Source organism: Clupea harengus, chromosome 4 (genome assembly GCF_900700415.2).
Source record: "Clupea harengus chromosome 4, Ch_v2.0.2, whole genome shotgun sequence".
Classification (NCBI taxonomy): Eukaryota; Metazoa; Chordata; class Actinopteri; order Clupeiformes; family Clupeidae; genus Clupea; species Clupea harengus.
Window position 1 is genome coordinate 1,512,413 of NC_045155.1, and position 21,281 is coordinate 1,533,693.

General features: G+C 40.1%; 2 protein-coding genes across 4 annotated transcripts; both read left to right on the forward strand.

The window, feature by feature from the left end:
- The first annotated feature begins 3,116 nt into the window (after nt 1–3,116).
- Nucleotides 3,117–7,744, forward strand: LOC116220263 (rap guanine nucleotide exchange factor 4-like). Of its 3 annotated transcripts, none has more exons than XR_004163513.2 (6): nt 3,117–5,628; nt 5,745–5,808; nt 6,051–6,127; nt 6,236–6,300; nt 6,517–6,588; nt 6,728–7,744. XR_004163513.2 is itself a non-coding variant. In XM_042707562.1 (6 exons), the coding sequence occupies exons 2-6, from the start codon at nt 5,795–5,797 to the stop codon at nt 6,844–6,846; spliced, it is 330 nt and encodes a 109-aa protein (XP_042563496.1). In that variant the 5' UTR covers nt 3,117–5,628; nt 5,745–5,794; the 3' UTR covers nt 6,847–7,744. The 3 variants fall into 3 exon arrangements, 2 of the variants coding, with proteins under 2 accessions (XP_042563496.1, XP_042563495.1); XM_042707562.1 differs by having other exon boundaries at nt 6,534–6,588; XM_042707561.1 differs by having other exon boundaries at nt 5,745–5,792; nt 6,534–6,588.
- A 2,218-nt stretch (nt 7,745–9,962) lies between these two features.
- On the forward strand, nt 9,963–10,875 carry LOC116220260 (histone H2A, sperm-like). Its single transcript, XM_031565684.1, has 2 exons — nt 9,963–10,073; nt 10,404–10,875. The coding sequence occupies exon 2, from the start codon at nt 10,406–10,408 to the stop codon at nt 10,814–10,816; it is 411 nt and encodes a 136-aa protein (XP_031421544.1). The 5' UTR covers nt 9,963–10,073; nt 10,404–10,405; the 3' UTR covers nt 10,817–10,875.
- Nucleotides 10,876–21,281: the final 10,406 nt, after the last annotated feature.

The following is a 21,281-nucleotide window of genomic DNA, read 5'->3' on the forward strand; positions in this document are numbered from 1 at the left end:
ACATAGCATTTGCCTTCATTTCAACACCTTGTAAGAAATTACAGTATATCCTGTGAGTCAACATGAGATTCATGATCAAGCAGCTGCTATCCAAAATGGTAATCTTATCATGTTAACAAAGGAAAGGTCCCCACTCTGGATTTTCTCAGACACCTGGGGTCAAGAAGCAAACTGAGCTGTGAGGGACTTCAATGAATCATAGTATGCCAATGGGATAGGCCATTTGAGAATCATCTTAGGCAGTAGGTCAGAGAAACCTGATTATCACACAGAACAACAAAAGGTTGCCAGACTTGTTTGCATTAGAAGCCTAGCTCATCTACATTAAAAGCCTTGGAGTCGTAGTAAACAGCATATATGGCTAGAGTTGGAGATGCTTGTTGATCAGATCTTCACTCTGAGAGAATTGTGAGTAAATAAACTATTTCTATGTCAGTCACAATAGATATACAGGCAAGGTTTAGTTGGAGTACTGCCAAAGAGAAAGCCTTTTTTATTCATGTTAATTGTAAAAGTAAGGTACATCATCTCCATCTCCGTTCAGTTCACACATCCACCCCACCCCTCTACTACAGTCCTTTGTGTAGTCTCAGCAGGTTGAGCTATGGCTATGCCCACCTGAGGACCATCAGATGTGTTAACGGTGCTCAGAGACCTGCCCATAACCCTTTGTCATGCTAGTTTGAATTCCAAAAGCTCCTACAGCTGATTGGCTAGGTTTGAGTCCAGGAAGGTAATAGGTCAGACAGTAGAAGCATTATATTAACACCACAGAGTCACATTAATGAACTCACATTGTTAAGGCTGGCACTGGGATGCTCTGGAAGTATACTGTATGTGTAATTAACCAGCAGTACAACTATATTGTTGTTCGTTTTTGTCAGATTGTCACAATATCGTTGCATTGAAGGTTAGTTTGACCAAGTTTCTTTTTCCTAAACAAAATTAAAGTCAGAATGGCTGGATTTACTGAACCATCACAACAGCTCGTGTCAGTGAAGAAGGAGATAAAAGAAGAAGAATTTGATGATTTCCTACAAGAGTATTTATCTTCAATTCAGACAGTGGAAGAAAACCCTGGAATGGAATGTGAAATCAAGACTGAAATGTACATGTCACCAACGATGACCGTGAAAGAAGAAAATAATTCTCCAATGGAAATTACAGATGAAGAAGAATTTGATTTAAGTGAATATGGTCACTATGTGTCCTCTCCTTCAAGTAAGTTGATTGTTCATCGTAATGTGTTATGTATATTTACAATACTTGATTTTTAGAGAATGGCTAACTTGTGCTTCACAATGCAAGACCTATTCAGGGACAGAGATACTTTGGGAATGCCTTACTTATGGGATACTATCTGCAGTCGGTTGCATTACAAAAGAGAGAAAGTGTCTGCAATCATTTTTCTCTAGCTCTGTAATTCATGTGTGTGTATCTCTGTTTGCATTTACATGTAGTCTCTAGGTAGACACTTTTATCCTAAGTCACTTCCAAGTGATGCACATTTCTAGCTAAAAAAAATATATATATACAGTATATGTATATATAAAAAAATCAAAAATATGTATCTGTATTATAGAAATTACATCCCAGATAAGAGAGAGAAGAGTGAATATATTTCTGAACTTTTAAAATGATCTTACAGGAGACATTCAAAGGATCCAATCTAACAACAAAGGGAACACTGAGGATAAAAGAAACAAAGACAGATGTCACAATCGCTCACAACCAACTGTGCATACGATGAAACATACTGGAGAAAAGCCACTTCAGTGTATACAGAATGTAGAGGCCTTTAATGGCACATCTGACCTCAAAATCATCAACATCAACATCAAAATGTCTAATCTGAAGAAACACCAGAAGATCCATACTGGAGAAAAGCTACATCAGTGTTCTCAGTGTGGAAAAACCTTTAGCCATATGTCTCATCTCAAGACACACCAGAAGATCCATACTGGAGAAAAGCCACATCAGTGTTCTCAGTGTGGAAAGGCCTTTAGCCAAATGTCTTATCTTAGGACACACCAGAAGATCCATACTGGAGAAAAGCCACATCAGTGTTCTCAGCGTGGAAAGGTCTTTAACCGAATGTCTCAACTTAGGACACACCAGAAGATCCATACTGGAGAAAAGCCACATCAGTGTTCTCAGTGTGGAAAAACCTTTGGCCATATGTGTCATCTCAAGACACACCAGAAGATACATATTGGAGAAAAGCCACATCAGTGTTCTCAGTGTGGAAAGGCCTTTAGCCAAATGTCTAATCTCAAGAGACACCAGAGGATCCATTCAAATAATGTGCTGCCCTGCTAATACATGATGGAGTATCACTTTCTGAAATATTTTTGATTAGATGAATTAAAAAAAACATGTGATGTACATGATTGAAGTATCATTTTTTCATATTTGAAATATGTTTTAGGGTAGGGATTGAAACATGAATAAATATTTTTGTTTTTAAGTGAGTGTTTTTTTCCAGGTATGTGTATGTGGGGTGGGGGGTTCCGGTGTATATAATTGACAAGCAGCAGTTAGCGCTTAGACTAGAAAAAGTAGTGTTGGTGCAAGCTTTCTAAATATATGGTCTAAATAGTGCCTCATATAAAGATTATCTACACCTCACAGATGTGTTAAGTGTCAGAGATGGGGGAAGAAAGAAAGAGCAGGGAAGAGGGGGGGCATAGCATTGTCATTGAAAAGGATAGACAAAGAAAAACATCATTCGAGAAAACAGACTCTGCACTCACTGTAGTAATGGGGTAATGGAGTATGAGTTACTTTTCATGACAGAATGTAATAAGTATAACAAGTTAAGGGAAACCTACTTCTCAAAAATAAAAGACATTTGCTCTAGGTTTAAAAAGAGAAGAAAAATGATCATTCCTCCTGGGTGAAACAATGCATAACATGCCTTGGTCTCCCAAGTGTTAAAGGTACAGGTTTGTATTCCAACCTTTTGTGATGACCTTGTGGCTACTACTCATAGGGATTGTAGTTATTTAGCTTGTTGCCATGTTATGTTTATTTTCATCAGTGTCAACAGGCTGGAGAAAACAAAGAAAAAAGCTTGGAAGTCATAGCATTTGGGCCATTTGGCTTTGGGATTTGAAGGTTCAGGAAGTAACTGGAAGTTGGAGGTACTGGAGTAAACCACTGTGTATGGTTTTTCTCTGCAGGGTAAACTTACTACCCTGCATGAGGGAGAGGACTTTGGGCAGCTGGCCCTGATTAATAAAACGCCAAGACACCTCAGTCGTCATGCGAAAGCATGACTGTCACTTCCTCCAAGTAGGAAAACTGGACTTTGTGAGCATCCTTAAGGTTAGATTCCCAAGAGGAAAGGGTTCTGAATTATAGTATTGAAAGCAGCATGGGGCTGGAATTATACATACATGTGTTTGGTGCCTTTACTTGTACATTTGTTTGGGTTGAGTTGTGGATGTTTGTGCATGTCTTGACACACTGGGTGTATTGAAGGATGTGAATGCAAACATGGTGCATGTGGAAAGGAATGGCAAACCTACTGATTGCAGTCCCACCCTGTATACACACATGATCAGACATGAGTTGAACTGCACAATGGGATCAAGTCTGCTGCCCTCATCACAAGATAAAGTTAATGAATGAAATGGACTGAGATAACCATCTTAAACCTTCTTCTTTGTAGTCTTGCTAAGGGTTTTCCCACATGACCACAGCTTTGTTTCTGTGAGGATGCCCCTTAACGCCTCTGTTGAGGAAGTGATGGCGGCCATGGAAATTCCAGCAGGAGACCACATCCTGGTGAAAGTGAAGTCCTCTGGAGGTATGAAGTATGGCCTAAACTTTAGTGGGAAGAGTTGGGCTGCCACGCCATCCCATCTGATGTAGTAATTAGACACCTTTTGTAAAAGGTTCTTACAGACCTTCATTTACCATATTTATGCGTAAAATTGACAATTGTCATGGTGGCGGTAAAACTTCAGATTCATTCAACACCCTGAACCTCAGTGGATGGGAAATATTAGGTCCTAGTATTTACACCAGAAGTGTTGAACAGACCTATCTCTTGTAATGCTTTGTTAGTCACTGAGTCTTTAAATGTCTGTGCTCTGCCTCATCCCAGTGAGGGAGCTGCTCAAGATGGACGCTAGGGCCACCTCCTCTTTTCTGGGCCTGAATGAAAGAGTTTTTCTCTGCTCTGGCAACCAGGCTGACAAGCTGATGAGTGCACTCTGAAACTGAACTGATTTCTATAGCCACACTATCCAAAATCACACAGTGAGGTCTGAACTCTGAGGTCAGAGCTTGGATGTGCTCATGATTTTCATGCCAGTGAGAATTCACAGTGATGGCACAAGCCTTTCAGAGCTTATTTCTTTGTGCCTGGAGATTGAGCGTAAATGCCTGCTACCACATACTTCTGATAAGACCTAGCATACTGTGGAAGCTGCAACTGAATACATTGCCTCCATTCACTTTTCAACCTTTGTTGAGAACCACATGAACTAACAATGTGTTTTCTAAGATAGTTCTCTGAAGACAATAGTCCGGACATGTGTGTGGTCCTCACAGACGCCACTGCAGGAAAAGCTTGGCCCAGACATGAACACCATTTACGCACTAGAGAACATGAGCTCCAAGGTCATTGCAGCTCAGATCAACAGCTATGACTGGGAACTGTAGGAGAACTATAGAGGCTTGGGGAGGGGAGGGATAAAGAGTTCAGTGTGAGAAGAACTAAATTAGGTAATTTTTTTGTCTTCGTGTTACTGTTGCCGTCTACTTTGCTAGCAAAAACAAATGGCAAAATTGAACATGATGCCAAACAGTAAATATAGATTGGTAAACTTCTGACTCATCCTCATTTTTATATCTGTTCTGTTCTTCAGAAAATATTTTCGACTGTATCCTCTGAGTAGTGCTCTTTTAGGGCCATTGAGGGACCAGTCCAAGAACTGTACATTTCCTAAACGCTACATCATCTCACTTTTACACGATTCCTTGCCAAAAATAACTGACTGATGGCTTTTAGTTACCAAATCGGAATTCAATGAAGTGCCATTCAGGCACGATCACACCTTATGACATGGTTGTAGTTCATTTTTCTAACTTGTAGTTTCTTCTCACCTCTCCCTTATACGTACCCCATTCATCCAACCAGAAGGAGTTGTTCTATTATGTTTTGAGAAAAAAAGAAATCCCCCAACAGCCCAACTGCCAACTTGGAGCGCTTCATTCAACGCTTTAATGAAGTGGCCTACTGGGAGGCAACAGAGCTCTGCCTGTGTGCAGATCTGGCCAAACGGGCTCATCTGCTGAGGAAATGAATCACAATCGCCACGATGTGAGTGTGACACATCACAACACATACATCATCATGCCCCATCCAGATTAATGTCATCGGCTACATAGCTAGCAAACCCATGGTTGTCAAGTGCAGCAGTGGAGAATGAACAACATTTTAAGATTGATACTAGCTGTACTAACTTTATGAGATGTTTTAAAATGTATTTTTGTAGTTGCCTTAGATTGGAGTAGATGAGTGACTTTGGTTTCTCCTCATCCCAGATAAGCAACACAACATGAGCTCATTCACTGCTGACAAACAGTGCTCTGTCAAGACTGCATACAATCTGGAAGGTATCAAGAGTATCAGAGTTTAATTCACTCAAAGTTAAAGATTTAATAATTTAATTAAATGATTCATGCACAAACTGTGTTGCTGTGACAAACACATCTGGATAATTTCCTCTCAGTTGTGATTTACAGAAAGTGCCAAACATGATGATAAAGAGATTCAGAAGGTATGAGAACATGCTGGTGAGTTCATCCAAATTGCTCTCCAAATATAGAAAATTGAGGGAAAGTTCAGTGATCAGTTGCCATTTAGATATCATCTGTCCTTAACAGGCTATTTCTAAGTGAGGCCGAAGTGCTAGTAGTAGATTTTAGATCAGGTTTGTGCCTACCTACGATTTCTGAATCTTTGCGTTAGAGTGGTATTATGTAATGCTTTATTTTTCATTTTTTACTGAATGTAAATTTCATGTCCTTGTACTCAGTAACCATGAGGCTATGAGACAGGTGGTTGGCAAACTGAACCCACCTTACATTCTCTATCTCCCTCTCATTTTAAAAGGTAATACTGACACAGCTGATGGTAAACTAATGCATTTTATTACTGCCACGTTCCATTTATCACATTGACTAAAGCCCTTACACAAACACATTTGTCTCCTGTTAACAGACCTGACTTTCATCCACGAAGGCAATAAGAGTTACCGAAATGGCCTGGTATACTTTGAAAAAATGGTGAGTGGTAAATAACTTCTAAAGGCTCAATGTTTTAGCAATGTACAGCGAAAGACAGTAGGAATCAGCCCTGCTGTAAGCATAGCCATATTTACTTTTCTTATCATCACAATACTGTGACGTTAACTAGATCTCACTTCTGATGTCTGCAGAACTGTTCTGTAAAATCATACAAACAAATAAAGAGAAGAACTTCTGTCATCTTTCCCTCTACAGTGCCAATTTCCCCCCAGAATAACCTCATGAACAAAATGTTTCTGAAGAGTCCTCTCAGACAGAAACTCACATGTAAGCATACATGCACCGCTTTCACTTACCACTATACATCTGATGTACACTTTCACCACTGACTTCATAATCATAACTACAAACAACCATCTTTCTATTTACTTATTTAACTCTACATCTCTTGTTCTCCTTCATCTAGTTTCTGACCAGTCACTGTCAGTGGAGAGAGCTAAAACCATACGGCACTATGTCAGGAACCTCAAAGTCATTGATGACCAACGCAAGCTCCGTCAGTTGTCCCGGAACATTGAGCCTTGATGTACCACAGGGGGTTCCCTCAGACAGAAAAGAACCACCACAGTGATGTCTCATTATACCACCCAGAGGATAAGCACTGAACTCCTTGATTTTCTTAATAAAGTTATATTTTGCATCATCATAAATGCATTTTGACATCCATTCAAACACCTGGACATGCTGGTGTCATTTGTGTTAGCTAGAAAAGATGTCTGTAATCTACAGCAGGGTTTCTCACTACTGGTCTGCAGCTGGCGAAAATGTTTCAAGTTGAAGCAAATTTTCCACGAAGAACTGACTTTTTAGTTGAGAACAATATTAATACAATTTATGATTGACATTCGATGTTTTAAACACAATATAAAATGTATAAATAGGCATAACAGACAGGTCGTGAAAATAATATCCTATCTTGGAGGATATGGAGGAGTTTCTCAGGCGAATGACAGCACTGGTAATGTCATACTACAAAACACTACTCAAATTCAGCATAAATACAACCCTGATTATATTAGATTTGGTTTTGTGAGTGGAGGTGACGACGTTGAGCCCAGAGCGCAGTGTGTCGAGTGCGCTTTATGAGCCGCTCAAACCTTCAAAGCTGAAGCGACATTTGGAGACGCGACATCCAGCACTCGCAGAAAAGCGAGTGGAATATTTCAAAAGAAGAGAAAACCGACTTCAAATAGTGTTTGCTACACAATCGAAGAGTGCTTTGAAGGCAAGTTATTTGTTAGCTAGACAAATGGCACAGATCATGATGGCCTTTACGATTGCGGAGGAACTGATGCTGCCAGCTGCATGTGCTGCAAGATGATTGGCGAAGCTGCTGCGAAAGAAACTCTTGACAGTAGGCTACCACTTTCAAACGACACAATAAGTCGGGAGATGGCCTCGGAAATACAGAACCAGGTCCTGGAAAGGATGAAAGGTATCCCGCTCAGTGGCGGTTCTAGACCATTTTTACTAGGGGGGCCAAGGAGGGGCCAGTGTTTAACCAGAGGGGCACATAAAAATTAGATTTAATAAATAATATTAAATAAGATTTTTGTAACCAATAGTAGCTAGGTAGTCATATATAATAATAATATTATAATAGTATTGTTTTCTGTTTATAGTTTCTTCAAATTTAGACTTTTTAAATGTAGTATTTCCTAATTCTAATGGTTGGTTAGCTGGCTAACAGTCATGACAGACAACAAACATGTCATACAAAATTGCTCCCCCAGAAATGTCGGGCTAAAATCGCCACTGCTATTCATACTAAAATCTAAGCATGTGCTATTATGTGATGTCTCCTTTAGGATTTGTTTTTGGCGTTGATACAATCGTGAATAATTACTGTGTCTTATCAAATCTAAACTCTCCTGAGCAAGCTAGCGAGCTGTACCTGATGGCACATCTAAATGAGACAGAAGGACAGCGATATTTGGAAAAGGCATTGTATTATTGGCTGCGATCCATAATGTATTAACTTCAACTTTATTTTGTCCCTTAAAGTCTGCAAAGCGTCTGCCCCAACTTTCTTTTCCCGACATTTACATTTATCTTGTAGCTACATAACATAATCCATCCCCATACACCGGAGATTTCAAGAGTACAAATGCCTATCAATATGCAGTTGCAGGATGGGTGAACGACACCAAAATATGTTATCTGGAGACAAAAAAATATGTATGTGATCACAGGTCATGTAAGTAACTAAAACAGCAATTATCAACCGTGTTATTTTAGTGGTGGTTAAGAGTGCCAATATGGGCTGACGAGTTGTTAGCTAAAGCGTTTAGTAAAGGGCAAAACAGCTCGCTAGCTATTAGCATTCTAGGTTGCTCAGGATAGTTTAGCTTTAATAAGACACAGTAATTATTCACGATTGTATCAACGTGCTACATTTCACTTAACATGTCAGTCATTCCCTAAATCTTTTGGAATATAACGAAATTGTATATCTGGGTTTCTTTGGCGACAGTTGTCGCATCCAACAGCAAAACATATCCCGGGCATTTGAACTTTCTGTGGGTTGTGACTGACGCACAGCTAGACTACTGTGTCCGTGTTGGACACAAATATGGCGGCGCTTAGACACAGTGACGTCACATGGTATCCATGAATAGTAGTTGCTGAGTTCTCATTCGACGACGAGCACCACACCTGGTAAACTACAGTGTTTAGGTGCGCCGCTTTAATTTACCCGTGTAGAACGTTGCGTCGCATTAGTTCTGCTTTTGGCGCTCGGGTGTAAAATCATAATAAATTCATAATTTTTTTATTTGGTCGGCACGGGGTGGCCACAGGGGTGGCCAGGGATATGTCTACGGGGGCACGGGCCACCCCAGGCCTCCGTGTAGAACCGCCACTGATCCCGCTTTTTTCAATACAGACGAGTCGACGGACGTCAGCAACGCTGCATTACTGCTGGTTTTTGCGCGTTATCGTTGGAGCGCTATTCTACACGAGGACATGCTTTTCTGTGGAGAGCTACCAACTCGAACCACTGCCCAGGAAAGCTTGGTGCTATTTATGTTGATAATAGATTGCAGCAACAGATTTAAATTATTATTTGAATCATTATTTGGACCTATTTGAACATTATTTGTGTGAAGCAACACATATTTTAATTAGGCCTATCTGAGTGGTCTTGTTTGCATCACTCGTTTTGACTGCATGCTATGTTTTGGGTCTATTCTGGTTGCTTGTTAGCTGTACACAAATAGGCCTAGGCCTACTGCAAATACATTCCTTTGTTTCAAAACTCTTTTGGATAATAAATCCTTTTTGACTAAAAATGCTCTGTGTGGTTTTATGTTGTTTTCTGGCGCAAAATAAAAATGTGAAAAAAGCTTCTGCTTGAGTGCTGATAATGTTTTCATAGAAACTTACGACTTATTTTATAGAAAGTATGCACATCAGAATGTTAAACTAAAGAACAGACAGAAACAATAAAACAAAGGGAAAAAAACACACAACATTTTAAAATCTCATTCCGTTTATAATCTTTTTCCTCCAAAATATCCTGAAACATCTGTTTTTCAGATGAAAATACAAGGATACTATGGACTCAAGCAGCCCAATTAATTAAGGTGTCAATCTGGCAATAAGGCAATAGAGTCTATTGATTAAAATCAGGTGTTGGCAATTGCCTTCAATCAAGAAGCAGGTACGCACACTATAAAACACGCTTGCAAGTTCCAGGCAACCATGCACTTCATCCTGTTTGATTTCCTTACCGCAGTAACCGAGCTGAGAAAGTAAGTAGACTGTTCAGCACGTTTTAATGTGTTCTAGATTGTGCCAAAATGTGATCAGTGACGTCTACTGTTTAACGCCTTCTAAGTATAAATTGAATTGTATACATGGCTGTAGGCTATTCATCTTGTCCAATTCTATTTCCTGTCTAATCTGGTTTTGAATGGTAAAGACACACTCAATTTGGGCTTTGTTGTAACTGTATTTTCAAAATACTATTTTGCTCAACCGTGAGAAGCGAAGCAAGGCCTATAGCCCAGCCTAGCCTACGTAATTTAGTGTTGGTGTCTTTCTGGTGTGACATATATCAACCCACCAACCATCTCTCCCAGAAATGTCCGGTCTTGGGAAGAAAGTTGCTGCTGTTACGGCCAAGACTAGCACGTCCCGCTCCTCACGTGCTGGTCTACAATTCCCTGTTGGTCGATTTGCTCGCTTGCTGCGTAAAGGCAACTATGCACCGCGTATTGGAAGCGGGGCGTCTGTCTACCTGGCTGCCGTCATCGAGTACCTGTGTGCGGAGGTGCTGGAGTTGGCTGGTAACGCCTGCAAGGATAACCGAAAAAAGCGTATAGGCCCACGTCACCTCCAGCTTGCTGTTAGGAACGACGAGGAGCTCAACACCCTTCTTGGAGGGGTGACAATCTCGGAAGGCGGTGTTCTTCCAAACATCCACGCTCAGCTGCTACCCAAGAAGACCATGAGTGGTGACTCAGGCAAAGCTGTAAATTCCCAAGAGTTTTAACTGACTGTTGTTGTATGTTTATGCACTTGTATTGTCTTTAATAAAAAAACTTTTATATACTTCTATATATATTTGTGACGGCGCCTGTCCTAGTATGGTGAAAGAATCCTTTAATCATTAATAGGTGGCTTACAAAGATCCCTGTGTGTCCATTCAAATTCATTTTCAAAGAAACTTGTAATACAAAAAAATGTACTTTTCATGGGTACTTTCATTGTGTAAAGTTTTATTTTGATAGGAGTAAAGGGAAAAAAAATACATTTTTGAGGTGTATTTTTGCCATGCATTATTAGCATACATCTCAGATTGATGAGAATTAAACATATTTCCTCAACTAGGACTTTTAGTATGTTGTTCTGGACACCTCATAGAAATGATCTATGCTGAAAAAAAATATTTTACAACTAGTCTGTCGTAAAACGCTATCTAACGCTGGACTATTAACGTTCAGTCTAGGTCCGCATCCTTTGTAACCTTGTATGGAACATAAATGCAGTGAATGTGTCAGGCTACTTCTAAACAAGTCCAGAATCACTTTTTTCAGAAATCACAGGTCTTTCCTGTGAATTCGATAATTCTGAGGTGGCTGGCTATAGTAGCCTATTAGTAACGTGTTAAGTCTATTTATTATACAGCTCCCCAGAATGTTTCAAAAAGTTCCGTTGATTTGAATTGGCCAACCCAGTATTCACATCTTTCATATCATTCCGCAAGTAGTCCGGTCATTTAACGTCACGGAAAGTCACTGTAACTTGAAGTTAGCAAGTAATGGGTTGCTACGCAACACCTGAAACTTAACTGTCTCCAGCGTTTGGACAGCTGATATATTATATGATTATTTGAGGAAAGAAGCTGTTTAACAATTATCTGGTATGTCATCATCAAGAATATCAAATGTATACATTTATAGGAGGTTCTACAGCATTGCTGCAGTTTTGAAGTTGAAGTAGGCCTACATATAGGTTCAGAGATATTTGAATATGTATGCAAAAAAAACGATCTAAATGAAAGGTTTACTCTGTGTTTGGCCTCTGGTCTTTTTTCAGCTTTTCCTGAACAACGTTCTTTTTTTCAAAGAGGGAAATTCATTAATTATTAATTGTTCACCCGGATGGAGGTTCGTACTAAGGTGTGTAATCATGAACTCACTGCTTAGAAAAAGTGAAACAAGCTATTATGATTATCTATTACAAGCAGAGCTTGACCATAATGTAAAATGTCTATTTATATGTTTGTAAGGGGACTATGGAAGAGGAGAGTGTTCCTTCTTCCAAGCAATGCTGCATGGTAGGTTCCCTTATAGTTTTGGTGGCTAAGAGCAACATTTCTTAAGTTATGCATTAGCATGAAATGAAAGGTTTTATAATATCTGTGAAAATGTCGTCCACTTCTTTCGTTATGAGATATATGGATTGATAAATGCTGAACTTAAAAATGCTGGGAGTTTGAGCAAAGAAACCAACTTTTATAATAAAAATAAAATAAAATAGAACAGGAACGTGTCAAACTCAGTGGTGAAATGACACAGTTTCAACATTCACTGGCCACAATTTTGGAAAACACATCTTGCGCAGACAAATGAGATGAGACGTTATACGACTGACCTGATATCAAGAGATCACTGAAATTATTTTTAAAAAGTCCCTATAAAATAGTAACGCTCATTACTTGTGATTGTATTTGGTTCAGAAGTTGCTCCAGACAATTGCTGAGTTGGGCAACTGCTCTAATGAGAGCCGAATGGTGAGTGTCCTCAGGGAGTGCTTGGGCGCTCTCCTGGAGCGTATCCTTGAGAAGGAGGAGGAGCGGAAGAAGCTCAGAGAGAAACAGGAGACTGAGCTGGAGAGGCTCTGGATCATGGTGTCGGAGCTGAGGAAGGACCATGAGCTTCAAATTAAGTTACTGAGGGCTGAGCTGCAAAGGCAGCCTGCACCATTCGATGAGGTAAAAAATTGCTTTCTCTGTCTTGAAGCCTCAAAGTTCACAGTTCTTATATTATCATATTACTCCTCATTCAGTGATATCTAGTGAATTTCTTCAAGGGCTGGTGTCTGCTGTGTCTTTCATATTTCTCTCTTCTCTGTGCCATATATGCCCATCTGAAATTATACTGGCACTAGCTGTTTTCCATATGGTTCTTTTTGGCATTGTGTAGGCCTGTATTTGTTATATGTTTGAAATAAAGTAAAACCATATTTACCCGGTGTTCTCCGAAGCAGAAGTATGCTCATGCAGCAGACAAGACTGAGAATCAATACACATCTCAGAGTTACCGCACAACAACAACAACAACAAAACTGAGAACTGATAACAAAAGCAGTGAGAAGGCAGTGGAAAACCAAGCAGAGAAAGTCACTAAATACCAGGTAATAAGAAACAATAGGAAGCCACAGGGCTTTTCTGGAGATAAAGTTGAAGAAGGAAGAGGAGAAGAAGCTCCTCAATCTTTTTGAGAACAGAGAAAAACAACACCTGAGACATCAGGAGAAGAGGAGGAAAGATGAGAAGAAGAAGGAGGATTTAGGCTGGGACTCTAAAAGAGGTTAATACCAATAAATAATTAAAATTAAAATCTGAGAATCTGAATATGTCATTTCAGTTCCACTTGTTGAAGCGTTTCAGAAATTGTTAACAAAAATCAGCAGATAGCATACAGTTGCATGTCCTGCCTGTGAAAGATGCAGTCCTACCACATGACATATAGGGAGGCTGTGGCCTGCCGATTAACGGGTTTCCTTCTGCATGCAATTTTCTCCTTAGTCTGCTTAAGACAAAACTGTAAGTAGTGGATCTTATCATAAAGCAATGTATGGCCTCGCGATATTTATACAATTTACTACCATTGAAGGACTTAAAAGGTGGAGTAAATATCTTTAATTAAAAAAAGAACAATGATCACTGGCCATACCTTTAACAACAGCAGCAATGCCTAATTCAAAATGGACGCCAGGGGGATCATACTCGATCTGATCACACCATTATCTTTCTGTGAGGACCAGCTATATCCAAAATAAATCATGTGGAGGGGCTGCTCACTATTTGCCATTTCCCTTGGGTATAAAGTGTACAAATAATAGAGTAGATTAAATCCGCAACATTTCATTTCAATCCTGATCTTGCGTCCTCCTACATCGTCAGTTCTTGCAAAGTAACACACATATGTAAATTAATAAGGCAGGGGTTATTTGACCAACTGACAAGTTTGTAAAAAAAAGAAAAAAGAAAGCCCTTCTAAGGGCAGATCAGAAGAACAAAAGTCATACTGAAAAGTTATCACCGAAAAGTTTGTCGCGGCGAAAACAAGCCACTCTCTCGCAATTCCACAATCAATAGTCAAAAAGCCATTTGTGTTGATCTGAGGTTTATCATAGTCATTAAGCCACAATAAGAGATGCTCAATGGATTAGCTCTATGTCATTGTATGAATGTCTTTTTAAAGGAACATAGTTCCTCCCACTCTCTTGTGTTTGGCTGTTCTCCAAGGCAAATCAGAACTAACCCCATTATCTAACTTTTACTCTTAACTTCTCTCACTCTGTGTGTGTGTGTGTGTGTGTTTTTGGCACCCCTTTCTCACCCTGGGATCCTGTGGAGGATCAATTAATCTTGTCTCCATCCCGGCTATATCCCTCTAAGCAGTCAACTGTTTGGTATTGTTTGTCAGCCATTTTGAGTGAGGCTTTTCATACTTAAGAATTAATTTGGTGCGTGCACACTAGATTGTCATTGTTTTAAAGATTCGTGCCACTGTCTAGCTGGGCTAATTTAGTTGCAGCCTTGGCACATCACCAGGAGAGGTCACTGTTACTGAAGCTTCAAGTAATGAACCGATTTTTGAAACAATGTGCCTAATGGTTCAATGCTTCACCAAAGCTTAATTTGCCCATCACTACTATCAATACACTATACAGCAACAAATAATGTATTAGTACACATACAATAAAAATATAACATTATCTGCACCATTGTGAACTATAGACAAATTTGAATATAGCACCAATATTACCAGGACAAACTCAAATTTCCTCATGGCCTCATGTTGTTTTTGGCAATACATTTATAATCATCCCCAGGTTAAGTTATGGAATGCACTTGCATATGAGGACTTATCCTCTACACTACCTAAGTTATGTAAGGCAGGAATGGATCTTTGGATGGAAAATCACGGAGGCCTTCTTCCTCTGACAACTACTCATTTGTTGGGGCCTAGGTGTTGGTTTATGGTGCCCCCAACAAACATTCCAGAGATGCACTGTCGCAGTTGTTGATATTCCCACCCCCCTGGAGAGACTCTTATCTCAGACCTCTGTCTCTGGTTCTCTCTCCGTACTTGTCGGTGCTGAGGTGAAACTAGGGACAGAGAAATGAATGTAAGAGTGTTGAACTGAATTGTTACATTGGAAGATCATTTTTGTATAATGTTTTAACTTATTTTAATGGTCTCAGTTTGAGTAGGAAAATGGTCTCAGCTCTATATATTAGTTAGAACATGGATATCAGAGACATGATCATTCTGGTCTCTGTGAGAGTGCAAAGGAATCTCTCTTTGGAGGGGGTCCACCCCCCTCTTTGGGTGAGAACCCTCTCCATTTGGTTGTTAATGTGTGAATCTCGAGAATAATTATTAGGCCAGATGGAGCAATAAATGGGTACTTAAGGGCAAGATTTTCAAAGATCCAGGACTATTCTGTTCTCCCTCACAACTGTATGAGTAGTCACTTCTAGGCAGCCAAGTATGTTCATGTTCTCTAAGTCTTTGGAAGTTTCATGTGTCTCTTTAGACTTATAACTTTAGATTATTCACTTTATACTTGTTGACCTCTTTATACACTTTGACCTCTGATGAATATGGCTCATGAGAGTGGACCTGCAACCCGTACCAACCCATATGCAATTAATAATGATTGATAAACATATATACTATATGTGCTTTGCTGAATGATGCTTGAGTCATGTCTTGCAATGATATAACCACTGTGTGCTCTCCTAATATGTGGTGTGAAACATGCTAAATCACTGTGTGTGGAAATTGCTTGAGTTATGCTTACACAAACCTATATCCATATATGCTTGCTGAAAAAGTGTGAAATATGAAATGTGCTTAACCAACGAGAATGTAAAGCAGAACAATGTGTACTTTGAGAGAGTTTGCAAACTTCACTGTGCTGTACATTGTGCAATGGTGGAGGGGGCAGGAAGGGGCCTCTGGGCCTGCGAGGAGGTGACACATGGGTCAGAGATGAACATATGTTGCTAAGAAGTGTCATGAAAAAGGGAGGTGGTTTAGAACGTGTATGCGTGTGAGAGGGATTTAAAAGGCGAATGCAGTTTGTGTTCGCGAGTTTTTAGTCTTGCGAGTAGTCTTTAGTAGTCTTAGAGTCTTTTGAGCTTTGGCAATAAATACAAGAGAAATACCAGGCGGACACAAAGGATCTTATTCTGCATTTCGCCCAACGTGACGGCTATTAATTGATTGTTAGATACCGGGGTACATTTCTAATAATTGAGGTTAGTAGACCGAGTGCACGAACCCATCTGATTTCTGTTCCTATTGGAGGAGTCTGGCTTACCACCAGATAAGAAATTAGACTACACCTATCCGAGAATAGAAGAGCAATTTAAATACGTGGGAAAACAAGAAGCGTGTTTAAATTGGAAAGGCACTTTCGTGGGAACCGAATTGATCACTCGAGTTCATTAGACGGTGCGCTTCTCAAATCTGATCTGGAAAGCGGAAAGCGATTGGGAGAATGACTTGGATAGTCAACTCCCTTCTCTGATCGATGTAGCCGGTGACGACTTGGTATCTGAGGGGACGAGTAGTCCCTTTGACCCTTCTACAAAAGGGAACAAGTATTTTTTGGTAATTGCTGATAATGCGGGTAATGACACGAGAATTTATCTAAGCAGGACAGCAACGGGCAAAGTCGTACAAGAGAGAATGGCTTTGTATTTTACTAACAAAAAACCCAAAAACAGTGAGAATGGATAATGCGTCGCATTTTAAAAATGCTTACGTATTAGACTTCCTGGAGGGCGCACAGGTGATTTTCTCAATTCCATACAAACCAGAAACAAATGGTGTGGCTGAGAGGGCAGTGCGTAGCGCAAAGGATTACATCAGAGCAAACTCACAGAAACTCTGGGATCGTACATCCCTCTCAGATCCAAGTTATACCGGATAATAGTTAAGAGCGCGTTCGCATTGAGGCGGGGCAGTTGCAGTACGAAATGTAACTAAAGAAGAAACGGATGAAAGGTGTTATTTTGATTTGTTCATGAAAAACATATATTGAAATACTTCGACCCAAGTAGCTTTAGTAACAGTTACTGGAAAGCCCCGGGCAGTGGCAAACCTCTTAAGAAATTCTTAACTAGAGAAGTACCCTTAGGTTCCGGTGTTTCCACAGAAGACGGGTTAGAGTGGTTTTCATGCCCAAAGTGGCCACGATCAGCCTCTGCACTGGATCGAATGGTTATACGGAATCGTATGACAGCCTCTCGTCACTGAACCAAGTCGAACTAAGCTGCAAGGTCCCGTAACAGCACTGTAAGAGCTGAGTTAGATCCAGAATAGTTTTAGCCTGTGTCCGAGGAATATGTCAAGATGTAAATCGGCCATGGCAATATTCTAAGCGACACTATTCCAAGAAGAAACCGGTTACTGAAAAGTACGGGAGGAATTCATACTACAGACGATAGGTGTACAAATAAATGAGTTGGAGATCATCCCGGTAGCAATATACATTAAAATCTAGGAGCTAAGGCTGAGTTCCTAATCGAGCGGAGTCAGACAAGAAAAATGGAGTCAGATTAGGTATGGTCGTACTAAGAAAGGTGTTTTAATAAATGTTACGTTTTCAGCAAAGCGAAGAGAGAGAGACGCATCCACCCAAACCTTCCAGACGCCTATTCCCTCATTAGTATAGGAAATTACCTTCTTACAGTTATCTATTCATGAAACAATAAGTGTTCAATAGAAACTAAACCGTGCATACAACATTAGACAGCGTACATTAAACAGTGTTTAATCAAAAGTCTCTACCTCAACTCCAGACATTTAATCTCAGGAATTCAATCGAGCATCCGTGTGTGCGTATCATGATCCATTAGAAATACTATCGCATTCAACCCTTTGACAATGTTGCGCATTCTAATACACCCTTGACGTGTATGAATACTCTGTGGGCAGTTATGAAGTGTGATAAAAAAACATGTAACAGACAAACATTTTCCCATAATCCCACAAATCACAGATACAATAGTACAAATGGCATGATTGATGAAACATTTGGTGAGGTATACAGAGAGTAAAAATAAAGCATTAGGGGTATTATCAGAACAGTATGGACTACAGGTACATTTAAACAAGGCACCAAAGATCTTGGGAGAACCTCAGGCTGGGAGGCTAATCCTTTATTTCCCTAAATGATCGACTATTGGTTTGCATTGATCAAATCCTATGTATTCCCAATCAAACCATACAAACATGCTCAGTATGAAAATCACTGTGTTCACAGGCAGTGCTTAAGTAATCCGGTTGGATGAGCCCCCATATACCTGCTCTACCCATAATGAATACTATCTCCAACTACAGTATATCAGATTTTGAATAACACGTCATCTTCAAGACAAGACAGTGTAAGGCACACATATGTGGGTTATCTTCACGTGTGAGTGCAGGTATGTAGCAAACAGTAGGTGACACACATATAAATCTTCTGATGTTGTCGATGTCTTCAATCGTCCTTGAGCCTGTCGGAGGATGAGAGTCTGCAGTTTCCCAATGAGTCAAACAGCCTATGTCCCTTCTTTATTTGTCCTGAAATTAAAACTGCCTCAACCAATGATTCTTCCACCAATATATCATTTGCCAACTGCTCCATTTGTGCTGTTGCTATTTGCCTTTTTATTGCTTGTCCCACAAAGTTATTTAGTTCAGCATATTTTCTGTCCCTCTCACCCCAGAATGTTTTCATTTCAGCTCTGGTGTTATCTCCTTGGACCCTCTCTGCATGCCCAGCGATGAATTCCTCCAATGTTCCGCCTACGCCCATGGGCGTGTCTTCGGCCCTCCTTCCCTGTTCCAACTCCTGCTTTCTCCTCAGTTCGGACTGTAGCTTCTCTCTGACCTCTCTTGGTCCTCCCTAGACAGAGGGATATAATTATTCTCCTTCCCGTGCTTCGTCTGCCAGAGACTCAGGCGCAGAGCGAGTGCCCTTTGACCTTACCCCCTGTTCAACATTCACACCATCAACATTCTGATGGGAGGCCCCATCAGCAAATGCCTCGCACATATCTCTACCACAAATTGTACAACCTTAGCAAACTCCCGCTTAAATTCCACCACATCTGCTTCTGACTTCTGACTTCATCTGCATTTAACTTCCTCTTCTAAAGGTGTATTTTGTTCTGAGTCTCCCAAAGCCATCTCTAAATCCAAGTACTACCACAATAATATATGTATTCTGATTATCCTGCTTGCCCCCGACACTCACAGGAGTGCAGGCGTGTGTGTAAATGAACAAGGAGCCCCTCCCTTACGTGCTCTCTCTCTATCCTGCAGCTGTTAGATGACCCAGTGATCTTTAACTCGTAATTTTCCTTCCACTTCTGTTAGGTGAAAATTCACCCTAGTTACCTCAGGACTCCGGAGCTGCATATAAGTATATTTATTAGACAAACAACAATTGCAATCAGGCTCACTCCCAGCATGATAGAGAAATTTAGCGAGGACATTGCTATTGTATTTTAATCTGCTTGCTTATCCTGTGTGCTGAGGCCTACAGGAGGCCTACTCTCTTGCTGAGGCAAACCACCTGTTTTTGTACTGATAGTCATGCATACCGCTCTTCTCTCAAGGACATACTCTGAGATCACTGCTGTAACTTCTGTAGCGATGGGACGGGAGAATACCGCCCTTTGTCTGTCATGAAACCTGTTTTTTATACTCACATATAGGCTGGCTGCGCCCAGCTTTTCTTTGGAGTTTGTTCATGATATTTGGTTGTGACACATCTCCCTCTTTTGCAAAAGATAAAGCGCTGAAATTCTGATTGCTGGTCTCTGTCTCGTTAATATTAGCGTCTTGATATTAATTTATCTAACACAGCACAAGGCTGAAAGTGAAGCAATATTAAACACATCGCACAAGGTTTATATAGACAGAAGTTTAGCGTTCAGCAGAGTAACCACGTGGTGGATCTCTGACATCCGAGGCTCCCTGTCTTGCAAGGATGGCAGTTTTGCAAGGTCGGAAGAAGCACAGTTCGACCCTTCTTATCACCTCTGGTCTAAACATGCTCTTGTACATATGCAGACAAAGTGGCACCTAATAATCTAAGTTACACACGCAGAAACACAGAAAAGCCATGGTCCTGCTTACATAAGTACATGATTCATATAAGGTAATTAATAATGCAAGGCACTTGATTATTATACTCATTAACAGTGTTTGGAAATTATCTCCTTCAACTTCCTCAACTGTATTCCTTTAGTGTCTCCTGAACACCAATTCATACAATACCTTGTATTGAGAAGTCTAGGTTTTTGTTAACAATATCACACCTCACACTCTAACTACAACCATTTAGCTCTTCAGCAATTTAGTTAATATCATTCACAATGCCATCCACCATGTAACACATATTATTGATCTGTATCTGTACCATATGATTTCCCTGTACCATATGATTTTTCTAAAATTACTTCGAATTTCTGTTTGTAAATGTGATAAGAGAATTCGGTATTTAGCAGTTTATGCTAGCTCTCGTGAAAGCAATTTTTTCATGTCCCCCCCCCCGGAATTACACTCTGAAATTTGACCATGTATTGTCCCCCCCTACAATGAAATGGGATCTCCGCCCCTGGGCATGGCAATGCCTTACTTGTGTTTTTCACCACAATCACAGTCAGGAAATCATCACAAAAGAATTTCCAATGAAAGTTTTCCACCCACCTTATAACACAGTTCAGTTCATGAATAATCGTTTATGCCTTACAAGTTGAAATTATTTATCTATATGATGGGCGCCTTCAGTCAGGTTTCTCTGTTCCTTATTTACTTCGGCCAGACACGTTGGTCTTATCCACTTATCAGCCGCACACTTCTACCTTTTCAGGTTAGCGACAATAATTAGTATTTACTGAAAATGAATACCAATGTATCCTAAAATACTATGACACAAAAGAATAACAAGATCTTACCTGTGCCGTCTTCATCACTGCCGAACGAAATAGAGTGTGTTTGAAAAGTATCGTAACTTTTCACTCATATGTAACCTAAAACAGTTGTGGAACCCTCATTCTTTCTCGTTATTTAACATTCGTTCATCATTCACTCGAAATATTTATTGGCATTTTAGACACAATCCTTCAGTAAAACGATATGCTCTTTACTACTTGCATTTCATTCATTGGCCCACCAGCGTCATCACACATGTTGGTGCATTTTTCACGCTCACAT